General features: G+C 40.4%; 1 protein-coding gene across 4 annotated transcripts in view; it reads right to left on the minus strand.

Annotated features, from left to right (window-relative positions):
• RERE (arginine-glutamic acid dipeptide repeats) overlaps nt 1-16171 on the minus strand; it is a 443179-nt gene that overhangs the window by 251437 nt on the left and 175571 nt on the right. For all 4 annotated transcript variants that reach the window (XM_032863320.1, XM_032863323.1, XM_032863322.1 and 1 more), the window contains exon 2: nt 9057-9525. In XM_032863320.1, the coding sequence (XP_032719211.1) occupies nt 9057-9381 (325 nt within the window). In that variant the 5' untranslated portion in view covers nt 9382-9525. The remainder of the gene's footprint in view (nt 1-9056; nt 9526-16171) is intronic.

Consider the following 16171-nt stretch of genomic DNA (forward strand, 5'->3'; position numbering starts at 1 on the left):
GAACGTGAGCACAGCAGGCAAGGTGGGTGCACCTCCCTGGGGAGGGGTCCCTCCAGGGCAGGCACTCATTATTTCACTTTACTTTAAGTAGAGATGAAAGGGGTCATACCAGTCCAACAGTCAAATTAAAGGTTTCAACTCTCATCTACTTTTTCCTTTTCTGCTACAATATAATCCTACATTATACTATGTAATTAATTATATGTTATAATCTATGCCACTCTATTCACACTCCTCTGGCCTAGAAATAGCTTCATACAAGCCAGCCACTGACACCATTCCTCTATTTACCTATCACATACACAGCGAAACCAACTATAAATGTCCATGTGGTGTTACAAGATCTCACGGAATCTACTGCCACAGTGAGAGTCTCCTGATGAAGTGGCACACTGAGCAGGTGTCAATTTTCTGGCTGCCTCTCCTCTATTTCCCCCGCTGGCTCTCATCTATGTCCCCTACAGAAAAGCTCCTAATTTCACTGTGGGGAATTACTTTAAGCCCTACGATGTGTAGTTTTAGGGGAGCAATAAATCGAGGTTCCTGTTTTTATCCAAGACATGGACACGCAATTCAGGTTTGACCAACTGAATTTACTCTCCCGGGAATGTGCCTCAAACTGAGTGACAGCAAGAACAGGAAAATGCTTAATGGCACTGTTGGGTCAGTGGATCCAGGAATGTAGGAGAAACAATAGAAATGACCACCAGGCCACCATCTTCCAAGCCCCCCTCCTTTCCTTAAACCTTGACTCTCCCGCCTAAAGGATGTACGCCCAGGACACATCTCTGTAAGTAACCCGATACCTATGCAGGAAACAGGAGCATCAGGACCCCCCCACACCCTCCGATCACCAAATACCCTACCTTATATGGCTGTAAACCTATGCCCTGTCTTAACCCAGATAAAAGACTCCCCCAACCCCCAGGGCGCCTTTAATAAATCTTGCCTTGCGCCTACCTCTGGTGTCCTGTTTATCTCGCCTGTAAAACCTTACAGGCCCCTGTTCTGGGGGCAGCACCCAGAAAGAATGGTCCATAGTTCCCACCAACCAAAACTAAGAACTGCCCTCATTCCAGGGGGGTTTCCACCCAATCTGTGAGTTTTCCTACCAACAAGTTATTTGTGTGTGTGTGTGATGTGACCTATGTTCTCTAGCTTTGCGTTCAAAAAACTTTAACAAAGACAATATGCTCACTTTTATTAACACAAAACTATGTATTTCTCTTTCAGTTGCTGAGTTATGGGTTTAAACTCAGTAATCAGTGTTTGCCTAAATATTCTGGAACAATTTACCTCTCCTGGCTCAGCTTACTTCCCATAATTGTTATGCATTTACCTTTTTAACAATCGTGTGTCTGTGTGTGTGTGTGTGTGTGTGTGTGCGCGCGCGCGCGCACGCGTGCTAATTTCCAAAAGCCGGGAAGATGTTAACTAATTTGGGGGTGGGGGGGTGGGGGGGTGAACAGCAAAGTAATTCTATCATTTGCATTTTCCAAGAAATGGGCCTCTCTGTTTCCAAAGGTATGTTTTGGGCATTATCTTCAGTATTTTATGCAAACACCTATCCATTCTTGGCTTTAACAATTCTGCCACAGGCCCATGCCATCTTACAAACTAGCTGTGTGACAATGGCCTCTGTGTCTTCCTCTCCTTATCTGTGTAACAAGTTAAAAATGACTTTTTAAAGGACTAGCAACAACACATGTAAAGTAAGCCCAGTACTGGTAACAGCAGATGCTTTAAACGTGGTGGTTAGTTATCATCCATGGTTACAGCTTCCTCACTTCCACCCAAATTCACAGCGCCCTCTGCAATCAAGCACAAGATCCAAACCACCCCCAACTGACTAGTCGACTGCTCTGTTCCCCCTGAACTATATGTGCTTTATTTCACATCAAAATCTCAAGCCATGAAAGCGTTATCTTCCTTCCCCACCACATTTTTTTACTTTTGTTTTATTGGTTTGTTTGTTTGTTTGTTTGTTGTTGTTGTTGTTTCTGGAGCTGCCTAAATTCTAGTCTGCCATAAATAAGTGACACGTGCGCTGGGATATTGGCCTCTCGGCCCTTAAAGCAATATGTTCATTTTCTAATTGTACATTAACTTGAAAAAGACTAGGATGTACTGTCTGGATTAATGATTCTCAAACTTTAATATGTACTTAAATCCCTTGGAATCTTATGAAAACAAAAACTCTGATTCAGCAGATCTGGTGTGGAACCTGATATTTTGCATTTCTAACCAACTCTCTGTGGCCAACACTTAGAGCACCAAGTATCTGGAGCACACGTCTCACTATACTTAATGACCCTTTCCTTATGAAATAAAAAAAGATACAATTAATTAGTCTTAAAATTTCCTTTAATCTCCATTTTTTTGTTACAGTAACTTTAGAACAGTTTCTCTTGTTCCTTCTATCCTTGTAGTGATAAAGTAGTAACCCTTAATGTGCTAAAAAATTCTTTTACATATACAAAAGTTGCTAACATCCTAATATCTACTAAAAGGCAATCACTTCTTGAGGCTCAGAAAAAGATAAAATAAAATTTCAGTAGAAACGGGAAAAAGATGGGACACCTGGATGGCTCAGGCAGTTAAGTGTCTGCCTTTGGCTCAGGTCATGATCCCGGGGGCCTGGCACTAACTCTTGAGTTGGGCTCCTTGCTCAGTAGGGAGATGCTTCTCCCTCTGCCTGCTACTCCCCCTGCTTATGCGCTCGCTCATTCTCTTTCTCTGACAAATAGATTTAAAAACAAGATAAAAGAAACAGGAAAAATATTAATGTAATCTACAACTGAAAGCACACTAGAATGTGATCAAAAATAAGAAATAAATTTTCATCACTGTTCTAAGGACACATAACTAAGAAAGCTGAGGTGCCCACTCAAACCTGAGTCTACCTAGCAACACAGCTCTTCCCACCTGTTACAGACCGAACTGTAGTCCCCAAAATTCAGATGTGACATCCTAACCCTCATAACCTCAGAATGTAACCTTACAAGAAGAAAAAAGGATCAAGGAGACGTAATAAGTTACAATGAGGTAGACCCTAACGCCATATGTAGCAAGGTGAGGGCCCTAATCCACTTTGATTGGTATCCTTATGCAAAGGAGAAATTTGAGCAGACACAGACATGTTCAAGTGGAGAATGCCATATGAGGACTGTAGGTATGCCAGCACAGTCAACGAACTACCAGAAACTCAGAGAGACCTGAAGAAACAGATCTTTTCTCTTGCCTTCAGAAGGAGCATTGACCCTGTTGACTCCTTGATCTTGAGGTTCTAGCCTAAAACCTATGAGACAATGTATTTCTGTTGTGCAGCAAGCCACTCAGTCTATGGTACTTTGTTATGGCAGCCCTAGGAAAGGCATAGACTGCCTCACTGTGCTTCCTCCTCCCAAATAAAAGGTCCTAAAAATGATTAAGCAGACATACAATCACAGCAGAGTCTGGCATGCGGATGAAGATCTTGGGCTTGATCCTACTGCCACAAGGGATCCACTGAAAAGCAGTAAGCAGGTTAATACTAGTTTCGTTGAGTGCAAACAAACTTGTAACACATGTCAAATCACTTTCATTCAAGCTGAACGGCCCTATAGGTTTCTTTATCTAGAGTTTATGTTTCTTATTACACAACAAATATTCTTGCAACCTTCAGAAAAACTTGTGCCTCAACCCAAAGTAAGAATGCCACGAGACACTTTCATTTGTGTGTCACATCTACCTAAAATTCTTCTACAAGAGACATAGATAAAAAGTTATAGATCAAATGCAGTTTCAGTTTCTCCAAAAATTTATGTGCTGGAACACAAAATGACAGAATTTTATTTTCCTTTATTTTATTTTATTTTATTTTTTCTTTTATTTCTAATGTCTGTTTTAGTGATTGCTACAGAAAAGCTTTCAATTATTCAGAGAATCAAGAGTTTGAAACCAAAGTCAGGCTGTGACCTGGTCCAAGTGTAACCCTTCAGCAAACACTCAGTAGCTAAATGTTAAGAGATGCCATTTGTTAAAACACTGGGAACTCTCTTCCCTCTCTAACTAGGAACTTGAATTAAAGGGAAATTATCCATTAGGAAAATAGTTTCATGTTTTGACTTTTAAAATAAATTTTTCATTGAGGTATAACACATACCCAAAAAGTGCAAAGCATGATAAACTCCCACAGTGCAAGGAAACCACGTAACTGGCAGTGTTACCATAAAAGGGAACATGACCAGGCCCTGGAAGTTGCTTTTATGCCTCCTTCCAGACACCAGCACCCATCAGCCTAACTACCACCTGACTTCAAAACACCAAAAACTGAGCTGGAATCATACAGTATAAGACTTTTTTGTGTCTACTCAACTATTTTTAACTTCAGTAGTTGTTTAAAAATATGTATATTTCATCCATATTCAAACCGAATTCCTAGGTTTTATTTTGTTTAGTTTCATTTTTTCCAGCTTAAATTCCACTTGCATCAAAGGAAATTAACACCTCAGTGTTCAATGTATATTCAGTTCTAGTTTCTATGTCTTTTTTTTTTTTTTTTAGTTCAAGTCCCCCCATTCTAATAAAGGGGGAAATTCTGCAAATAAAAGGAGGAAATGTTTTATTTCATCTAAGATTTCATAAGCCACAAACTTAAAGCTCTTTATCTTCTATATATAAAATTTATCTTCATGAAAAGTAACAAACTTTTTCATAAGGGTATAAGGAACACAGATGCAACAAACTTGAAAATCCTGAATCTTGACTCCCCCTACCCCAATGTATATGAGGAAGATTTCTGTTATTCTAGGGATATATCTAGGGCAAATGGAAAAGTCAAACAGAAGTAGCAGTGGATATGACAAAATACAAGAAATGCAGAACCAACTTAACAGGCTTTTTTTTTTTTTTTTAAAAGAACATGCTTCCTTATCAAAATAGCAAGCAAACTGACATGCCAAAATGAAAAAGTATTTCTCAATAATTTGAATTTAATTTGAATAATTTGAATTTAAAATAATTTGAATTTAATTTTTGACTGTTCTACCTGATCAGCAATAAAAAAAAAAAAAAATCATAGTATCTAACTGAAAATAGTGAATACACTATTGGTAAGAATGTAAATGGGTACTGGTACTCACTACGGAAAAACTCACTCAAAAAACTAAAAATAGAACCACCATACAATCCAGCAATTCCACTTCCAGATATTTAGCTGAAGGAATTGAAATGACTATCTAGAAGAGATATCCACACCCTTATGTTCCCTGCAACATTATTCACACCCTAAGTGGCCACAAATGGATAAATGGATACAGAAAACGTGGTATACAGATACATATTACCCTACCATAAAAAAGGGGCAGGGGAGAGAGGGATCCTGACAACTACATGAACCTTAAGGGCATCATGCTACATCAAAGAGACAAAAAAAGACAAATACTGCATGGTGTCACTTATATGTGGAATCTAAAAACACCAAACTCATGGAAACAAAGATCAGATTAGTGGTTGCCACAGGGAGAGGGTGGAAGGTTGGGAGGGAATCGAGGGAAAGGGTGGAGGTGGTCAAAGGATACAAACTTCCAGTTACAAGATAAAAAAGTTCTGGGGATATTATGTACAGCACAAATGACTGCAGTTAACAATACTGCACTGTATACATGAAAGTTATTAAGAGAACAGATTTTTGAATTCTCACCACACACACGTACCTACATGTGGTGACAGGTGTGTTAACTAGCCTTACTGTGGTAATCATTTTGCAATATACACATATTTAAAATCACTACATTGTACATCTTGAACAACATTAGATGTCAATTATATCTCAGTAAAGCTGGGAGGGGAGGGGGAGAAAAGAGTGGAAAGAAATTAATATGCCACCTACAGCAAACTTTAGAAATCAATATCCTATGCTAAGGAAGCCCATAAGGGAAATCTGGCTGCACACAGCTGTGTAATCAATTTGTTACCGTGACAGTCATCTCAAAAGTAGAGTAACAGTTGACAGACAACAAAGAAGTTAGATTAGACATGGGGCAATATAAAATAGAGCCCCACAAGGTTTTTGTTTTGGTTCTTATAACAAGTCAGTTAAATCATTCATTGGCAAATAAATGATTCAAGATAGACTTCCATATTCTAACTTACTCCATTATTCACTCATCCATCCCATTATTCTAACTCTGACATTATTAATCAGTCAATAAATGTTTGAAAAGTTTTCAGAAATTTATTTATTCAACAAATATTTAAAAATACACACTATATGTACATTACTGTCATAGACAGGATTTCAATGATAAGCAAAAAAACAGACTTCCTACCCTTTACGGAGGACACAGTTATGAATCCTAAAATAACAGAAATAAAAAGAAAATTATTGATTGTAAGTTCTGGGAGAGGAAAAGCAGTAACACTGAAAGGGGAGCACTGAAAAAAAGGACAGGAATTAAGTATGTCTGTCTGTGTGTATATGCAAGAGGGGTTCACTAGCCTGAGGCAACAGCAAGTTGCAAGTGCAAATGGCCTAAGGCAGAAGGTAACAGAGGGGCAATAAGTAATTTCAAGTCCATCATGTTGAGCTCTTGAGGACAAAAGAAAAATAACTCGAGATGAGGAGCAGGGGCAAACAAGAGCTAGTTGTGACCATGATGAGAATAAAATTTAGCTAGTGAGAAATTCCGAGTAATACCCATTTTCTCAATAAAATCCCATTCTTTTCATACTAAATAATCTGACGAACACGGAGAAGCCAAGGTCAGTCTCCTTACCGAAGAGTCACACATCCACTGGACCTGTGCAAACCCCAGGTCATAATACTGTCAGCACCTGAGTACAAGGGGCACCTCACACAAAGTGGTTATGCTCTGAGTGTCACAAAAAACTTTCACATTACTTTTGGTTTTCATCGATTCTTTGTAGCATATGTAGCTTCAGGAGAGAGCCTATCTTTTTCATATTTCACAAAGGTCCTCAGATTTACGAAACAATGCCTGCCTTCATAAATTACTCAGTTCAACTCCAAAACCCTTAAAAACTCACCCTTCACACACTCTTCCACACATCAAGCAGGAAGGGCTTCTACTATCCACTAGAAGGTGCAAGATCAATGTGTAATGGCTCCCAAACCCACCTCCTCAAAACTGGTTTTCTCTTAGGGAAAATAATTAGCAGAAACAGGGTGCCACAATCCCATAATGGGGAATAAACAGCAGATTTGGTGGGGTTTTGTTTTGTTTTGTTTTGAACGTTATAAAGGTTACCAGAACTGCAGGACTTCTCAGGGTCATTAACTATGAATCTCTTATGACAGGAACAGTATGTACAGCACTTCCCATACGTGTCTGACTACAAATATTTGAGGAAAGCATCGCCACTGACACAGGAGTAACATTCCCCTGAGAAAGGTGGGCATTCAGTACTGCACAAGGCAGCAGGCCTTTTGACAATGATCCAGACAATCACATAACCACACTGACTTGTTATGTATCATGAGAAAAGGAAAACAAGTAAGATCTTTCCTTATTTTGAATATTTTCCTTATTTATGATACTATAATCTGTATCTAAAGAAGTTAACACATTCTGCTCCTTTCTCACAATTTAGAATTGAATAGGTGAATAGCATGTAATGTGCGGTGACTCTGAAATGAGATACTCTTCAGCAGCTCAGGTATTCTTACTGTCCAGTATCTGAGTCTTCTAAATCACAGACCCTAACAATACTGTAAAACCCACATTACTTGATCTCCCCCGCAGAGCTCTAGCTCGCCTAAAACCTAATGCTATACTTTCATGCCATGTAAGTATCTTCTCAGTTAATCATCAATAAATTATACTTGTGACTAGAAGTTTATCTAGGTAAGTTCTAATACTGTTCTTATCTTTTGAAACTTAAAACAAATTCCTATATAGGAATAAAAAAAATCTGGTACTTTACACAAAGTTCAGAGAAGTTACAGTATTCCTCGGTAAAACAACTATACAACATCAACAACATAACCTAATTTCTTTACCCTCCCTTCCCTGGAAGAACAGCGAACTGGGAGGCTTTTGATCTCTTAATTATACCTCATGAAATTCATGTCACTTCTCAGCATCATAAGCAATTCAAATGATTTTAGCTGGTTTTACTGACTTCTGTAAGAAAAAAACTTTAACACACACAACACATGACATGAAAAAAGAAAAGTTCTGTGGGGCGCCTGGGTGGCTCAGCTGGTTGAGCCTCCGACGACGTGTGATTTCAGCTGGGATCACAGGATACAGCCTTAAGTCCAGCTCAGCGGGGAGTCCGCCTGGGATCCTCTCTCTGCCCCTCCCCCCACTCGTGCATGTACTTTCTCTTCCTCTCTCTCAAAGAAAGAAAGAAATCTTTGAGGGGGGAGTTTTGTGGGTGTCCAACAGGTTCTCAATCACTGGTTTCCCTGCATCTCATCTGAAGGCTGGGTCTGTCTCTCTCTGAACAATGCTGTAAGCCTTGATACACTGAGTAAATTATAGTACATTTTCTGGAAAAGAAAGCAAGTTAGTTGTCTTCATCTATTATCACTGGTTAGAGATTCTGAAGCTCAGTTCCTTGGAAAAGGAGGTTATCAAGAGAAATAAACTTTAGTCTGAAGGCCTTTAAAGATACTTCTTCAGCTTCTGCTCACTGCTGCAGCTCATGTGAAACATCCCGCTCCTGAGAATCTCCACTAAGGTTTACTTATCCTACTATGTGTTCTATTCTGCAGGGTCGCCACTGCCTGTGTTGAACATAAAGGGCAAGGAAGCAATCAAACTATGAGATCTACTGAATAGATGGTGAAGTGAAAGAAGCCATAATACAAGGACAAAAAGAAAGAAACTGACAAATGCACTAACCAGGACAAAAGACCAAGTTGAGGGAGACACAAGCAAGAAGCCAGCGCATCCAACTGCACCAAAGTGGGTCAATGTGTTTCCGACCTTGACTTTTTTCAACCCAAAACTACTATCTACTTCTCTGGGTCCCCTCTCTTCCCTAACGTGTAAAGAGGCCTGTAAATGCAGATGACATTTCGCCACCACAAACACTGTGCTCCTTACCTCCTGGTCTATAGACGACATCATCCTCAGTGATATAAGAGGTTATCTCGCCAGTGTCTGTCCTTTCATAACGAGATTTTTTTTTCGGTGGTTTCTTTTTGTTCTTCTTCGTGGACTCCTCCGTGGTGGCACTATTATTGTCATTATCCTCATCTTCGCTGTGGTCACTCTCAGCATAATTTTTGGCTCCTCCTTCCAAGGTGCAGCTCCTGCGTGGTCTTGAATTCTCACCCTCTCTAGCTTTGTCTCGTTTATCTCTCTCTCGGTCCCGATCTCGGTCCCGGTCCTTCTCTTTATCTTTGTCTTTGTCTTTATCAGCTGTCATGATTCTCCACGTGCCTTCTTCTGTCCTCTCACGGCTAGGCCTCCGTGAAAGGTAGACAGTAAGCCTGGGCTTCAGTCTTCTGAATTTCTCACTCAATTCCAGGGAAAATCCAACCACTCCAACTACCCCAACGTTTCAAAAACGCTAGGCAAGAAAAGAGAGAAAGAGAAGCTGATTTTACTTTAACATTTTCTCATATTTCCTTCCTAAAATAATGCTTTGTTAAATGAATCTCTTTCTTACTCATGTTTTAGCCCCAAAAACCTGCCAAGCCATTGGAAAAAAGTTAGGACAAGTGATACAAAGTTTAAGTATGTGAAGCTTTTGGCCTCAGCTAGTATATGGCTTGGGATTTACTACCACACCAATAACGAAAACATCTCAATGCATAATAGTAAACCACACTTTCTGTTCATCAATTGTTCTCTTCTTTTGAAGGAAAAAGTAACACATACCTAATACTCAATATATAATGGGTATAATTACATAAAAGGAGCTTCATAACCCACAATATTAATTTACAAGGGCAAGAACCTATATACTAAAAGTATTAACACCAGGGGGAGGGGGTGTTAAAAAAAATTTTTGGATAGCCTGGAAAATTGTCTCAAGATGTCTCTCACAGGGAACTATCTTCTGAAAACTCTTTCCAGCCACATCTCCAAATTTCCAGAGCTCCTTTCAAGAATAAACACAGGCATTGACTCAAATAAAAGTGATGACCCTCAAAGCAAGAGTCTTGCCTTCAACTGCAATTCTTCCCATCTTCCAAATCTACTGCTCTAGTTATTTTCCAGGAAAAATGGTATCTCTGAATTATCTCTGCCTTAACAAAACAGCTTCCAAAAACAATCTTCCATCTTTAGGGAATATTAGGTGGTTTTTACATGCTTTCAAATTTCCACTATCAGTAACTTCCCTAGTAAACTCCTCTCTAGAACTAAGCCCAACAAGGAAAGACTGAAGTTTTTAAGACTTTACGATGAGAAGAGAGACTCTCCAATCTCAACCCAACACAATTCTTGTAAAAATTTTATAGGAGGGGAGGACAATGACAGATGGATCTGAACTATTTTGTTTACAAGTCAGTTTTAGGACAGTCATAATTACCGGCAATTTATCTTTTGCCATTCTGAATCATCTTCCTCAACATCTCTCATTTGTTGAACAATCTATACTAAATACTATCTACATGCCAGGTGTTTGGAACTGAAGACACAATGAGGGAAAAACTCAAGAGTCCTTGCCCTCAATGCTCTAGTGCCCCCACCCAAAAAAAAAAAGCAAACAACTGGTCAATATGAGAACCATCTGCTTCTTATGTTACTAGGGCCAGACAGAAAACGACATATGCAAACAAACAAAAGATTGGTCCTCTTTATTCAGACAACAACAAACAAATCAACTGGCAATTACATGCCTTAAACACAGAGAAAATTCTATTTGGTCATGCCAAAACCATCAAAAACGATCATATACTCTCTCTTAAAAGCTCTTAGGTCAACTCTGACACCAGAAAAGACCTCTCCATAAGCACTTCAAATATCCTCAGGCATTCAAGAAAATATAAAATATTCACAAGCACCTATGGAAGACAGACCTATAAAGAAGTAATAATGCTGACAACTTAAAGTCAGAAGAGAGAAAGCATGTAGCACAGACTTAGATTACTTCCTTCTACATAGGAAATACGCTTCTAGATAGGATTTCAATTTTCTATTCATATTTCAAGAAAATGAAAAATTATCCTAGTGCCTGCAGAAGTTTTACCTAGATGAATAATCTGCTAAACAGACAGTAATATACTCCCAAGTCCCTGTAGGCCACTAGTATTAGCAACTGAAAATACACAAGGAGACATACTATTTTCTCCACTGGGCTGAAGTTTAAAGCATGAACAAGCCAATCATGCAAGAAAGAAAACTATTAGCAAACACCGTTTTTAAAAACGTTCCTCTTTGACACTAAAAACATAACAAGGTCTACTTGGAATCTAAAAAGAACAAGCAGCTTAGGCTGAAAACTTCTCAGATATAGCTCAAGGACAGACAACTGATGAATTTAAGAAAAAGAGCATTCTCTCCAGGGTTAACAAGAAAACCAGAAAATTATGTAAAAATATTATTTCAGCACTCAAAAAGGAAAGAAATATTAAGTCCATGTTGTACATTCAACTACTCCTTACAAAATCATATATACTAGCTTCTATTTACAAAGAAATTTGAGTTATTTCTGCCAAGACTAAGCAAGAAAGAAAAATTCAAGAAACAACAGAGGGCATCCACAAAATAAAACCCCGTGTGTATATCCAAAACTTTCAGGTAACTAAGAACAGTGATAATCCAAAGCCAAAGTCAACCAATTACCATTTGACTCTAAAACACAGTGCAACAGGGATGTATTTTTTTCCCTCTGCATTTACCATACTAATCAGATTTTTTCTAAGCCTCATTATACAATGACCAACACACAATAATAATGTGACATTTGAGGAAAGGAACCCAAAGAGAAACCAGATGGCAATGACAAGTGTAGATGTCACTTCAATTTGCTAGAAATGATCTACCAATACAATAGCATTTTTGTTAACAATAAGGGGTTTATAGACCAGGTTCCTGCCATGACCTCATTCAATTCTTTCTCAACAGCTCAGTGAACTTGACAAAAGTCACCATCCCCACTTTATAGACTACAGAAGGGAAACTGAGAAGAAATCATGTGCATGAAGCCATACAGCCAATGATTCTGCCAATTCGACCCAATTATAACCTACTACTCGGGTTGTAATCTGTGCCCCAACGTCACCAGCTCTTCCTCGGTGCTAACTTTTCCTGCATGCATCCAGGCTGATAATTTGCACACACAGATTTAGGAAACACACTCACTTTGCCCTTCCCTTCCCCAAAAGAAATTTTTACCCAGTAACAAAGACAAAAATATTGAAGGTATTTCTGTTGATTCACTTGCTCAACCCAGTTAAACAAAAACCAGTGTAAGATACTTTTTAAGATTTTATTTTTTTATTTATTTGAGAGAGCAAAAGCGAGGCGCACTCACACATGAGTTGGGGGGGAGGGCAGAGGGAGAGAGAATCCCAAGCGGACTCCCCACTGAGCTCAGAGACCCATGCAGGGCTCCATCCCACAACCCCAAGGATCATGACCTAAGCCAAAATCAAGAGTTGGATGCTTAATTTCCTGAGCCACCCACGTACCACTATAATATACTTTAAAAACAAAAGAAAAAAGAAAATCTAATCTAGAACATGTTCAGATTCACAAGTCTATTCACTGAACAAATGTCTACCAAATGCCTATTGTGTACTAGTTACTGCTCTAGGTTTGAGGAAAGCAGGAGAGAACCACACACAAACTTCCCCACTCTTGTGGAGCTGATGGTCCAGGGAATGGAAAGACACCATAATCAAAAGAATGATATGTATATAATATGAGAAGTTCTTAAATAAGGAATCCAATGGGGGGTGGGACGGGACTCAGTGTGGGAGACTTGCAAGGAAGGCCTTGGGCTTTGCCCCAAGCAAGAGTGTTAAAGCCTTGAGGGTACATGAAGGGAGCTCCTTCCAGCAGAGGGGGAGGAGGTGCAAATGTCCAGAGGCAGAAGTGAGCTGAGCACACACAAGATCCAGGAGGCCAGTGGGGCTGCAGTGGCATGAGGAAGAGGGAAAGTGGAAGGAGGAGATGAGTTCAGAGAGGTGAAGGGGGTGCTGAATCCTGCCTTGTAAGCCAGTGTAAGGACTTTGGAGCCTTTACTCAAGTGCCGTGAAGTGACATGAAGTGACTCGAATGACACTTCAGCTACTGCAGGGATCTGAGTAACAGAGAAAGACATGATCTGACTATGTTTAAGATCACTCTAATCGTTGAGAAAAAACCTAAAGGGATGCAGGGGTTACAGCATGAAGACCAGTGAGGGAAGAGGCTTACTATATAATAAGCCAGGTAAGAGGCAGAGGTAGCTGGGACCAGCCAGCACGGCAGGGGCAGAGAAGGGGAGGAGTCTTATTTTCTGTGTATTTTTAAGGTAAGTGTCAAACTGGATGCGCTGACAAAATGGGAGGTGAGGTGTGACGGAAAGAAGCCAGGAACAACTCCAAGTGTTCTGGCATGAGCAGCTGGATGATGAAGCAGGCATTATATGAGTTTCGGAAGAAAGATTAAGAGCTCAGGTATGAACATGCTAAGTTTGAGAGGCTTTAAAAAGCACACAAAGATTTTCAGTAGGCAGAGGTCCATGCTGGAGATAAAGATTTACTTTTTAATTTCGTTTTTAAAGCCATGAGATTGAATGAGATCACCAAGGAAGTGAATGTGCATAGATTTTCTGATAAAATTTTTTAGACCCACAAAAACCTTTAGTACTCATGCTTGAGTGGAGAGCATATTCAAAACAGACCTGCAACTTACAAATTTCCAAAAGCAGCACCCCTAGGACTAATAAAAAAACATGTATTCTTCTCAGTAGTTCCCACATTTATCAGGTTGCACTCCATCATTTTATCTTAACTGATAAAAATCTGGTCAGCCAGCCTAGCTGTGCTCTCATCTTATCAAAATCAAAGGCCTTCAAGAGTCAGTGATACAGAACTACTTCTCTTTATAACTTCAGCTAGTTCACCCTCCGCATAAACATCGTTTGCCTCTTAAAGTGAAGCCAACAACCGCTCACAAACCCCTCAACACGACTTAACAGAACTGATTCAGAAAATGCTAAAATTCCTGTCATGCTCGGGCCCAAATCTCATTTTAAGAAAACCATTTCCTGACCCTATTTAAGCAGTCTCAGGAGGCTAGACCCATGTCAGAACTGGACTGAAAAGCCAAGACCCAAGATCTTGGCACTGCTATGTACTCAACTGCCTTGGGCAAATCACTCTACCTCTCCAAATCCATTTCACTGCTGTAAAATAAGGACAATCACCATCGACCTCCCAGAACTGCTTTGAGAATTAAGTTAATTAAGCATACCTTATGCATATGCACTTACAGACTGTGAAGTGCTTTCCAGATGCAAACTCTCACCAGTAGATAATACCCAATAGTATATCGTGCTATGCAAGATACAAACATAGCCAAACATCACCCCTACCCTCCACAGTTTAGTGCCTCTTTGGGCGTGGGCTGGGGGTGGGGGCATTCTACTGTACGACTGAGAACTAAACTGTGTAAAATGGACCACAAATGACAAAAATTCAAAAAGATCCTCTCTGGGATCATATAAATCTCACTTATCCATGAAAAGTTGCCACTTCCTCCTGAGGTCTCACTCCCTGAATGCTAATAATCCCAGTTACTCAAGCCAAATTCTGTAGGACACTTGACTCACCAAATGCAGCTAGTGAAGGACAATTAATCCTTCCTCATTCAACCACATCAAGAAATATTTGTTTGTCAAATTCCCAACCACACAGGAAGCATTTGGCTCAGCTCTTAGGGTCCACCAGTCACAGCCTGAATATCTCTATAATGTTATCTACTGCTCCCCCTGATTCAGTGACAAGGCATCAACATCTTTCACAGAGACTAATACAACTGCCTTCTAACTGATCTCTGCCACTAAAATTTTGGTTTTTTACCCTCCTTCCAATTCACCCCGCAATGCAGCCAGCCAGCATGTCCGACACTGCACCACTCTTTTTAAACAGCTTTACACAGATATAATTCATACCCCAACACAATCCAGCCTTTAAAGTACAATTCAGAGGTGCCTGGGTGGCTCAGTGGGTTAAAGCCTCGGCCTATGGCTCAGGTCATAATCCCAGGGTCCTAGGATAGAGCCCCACATTGCGCTCTCTGCTCAGCGGGGAGCCTGCTTCCTCTCTCTTTCTGTCTGCCTCTCTGCCTACCTGTGATCTCTGTCTGTCAAATAAATACACAAAATTTTTTAAAAATTAAAAAAAAAAAAGTACAATTCACTTCCAAAGACTGGAGAGAACCTCACGTCCTGAATGTCCCATGGCTTCTCCAGCTCCCTCTCCACCTCTCCCATGTGCTCTAACCCCCTCAAAGCACTTCCTTCCATCTCAGGAACCCATGTGCTTAGAATACTCACCACCTCCCCTTGGTCTGCCTAACCTCAGCTCACCTTCAGGGCCTCAGGCATTTCTGCCGCCTCACTCCAGGAAGGCTCCCAGTACTCCCCATTCTGCCTGTAAAAGGGCCCTTGCTCCTCCCATTGCCATCATGCACTGCTAGCCTATGGCCGTTCTCCACTAACTGACAAGGACCATGGCTATCATATCATGTTTACTGGAACAACTCCCATTACAGCAATTTCCTCTCTGTACCAAACCCACTGTAGAGTGTCAACCTCATTATCATTTGACCACTCAGCTGAACATACACCCTCCTTCTGGAAAGGCTGCTCGCCTTTGGCTTACCTGGCACAGTCCTCTCCTGGGTCTATCAACCTAATCCTCTGCCTCCAGTACCCCACGAGCCAGAGCAAGAGTTCTACAGGGCACGGTGTCCCCTTTCTCATCCTCGACTTCTATCCTCATCAATTTCATACACGTCCACCAGCCCACAGGTAACACAAACACACAAGTGACCACAAACGGACATGTCTACCACACCTCGACAAAATGAAAACTGCCCACCTGAAGTCTCCTCCTGGAGATCTCAAAGGTACCTCAACATATCCAAACTAAAGGCATGCTCTGGCCCCAAATGAGCCCCTCTTCTAAATGGTCTCTCTCAGTGACGGGTGCCCCTCCTCATCCCTGTCATGCCGGCTAGACACCCAGGCAGCATCATTAGTGCCCACCTTTCAT

This window comes from Lontra canadensis, unplaced genomic scaffold, assembly GCF_010015895.1.
Source record: "Lontra canadensis isolate GAN:19392208 unplaced genomic scaffold, GSC_riverotter_1.0 scaffold25, whole genome shotgun sequence".
Lineage (NCBI taxonomy): Eukaryota > Metazoa > Chordata > Mammalia > Carnivora > Mustelidae > Lontra > Lontra canadensis.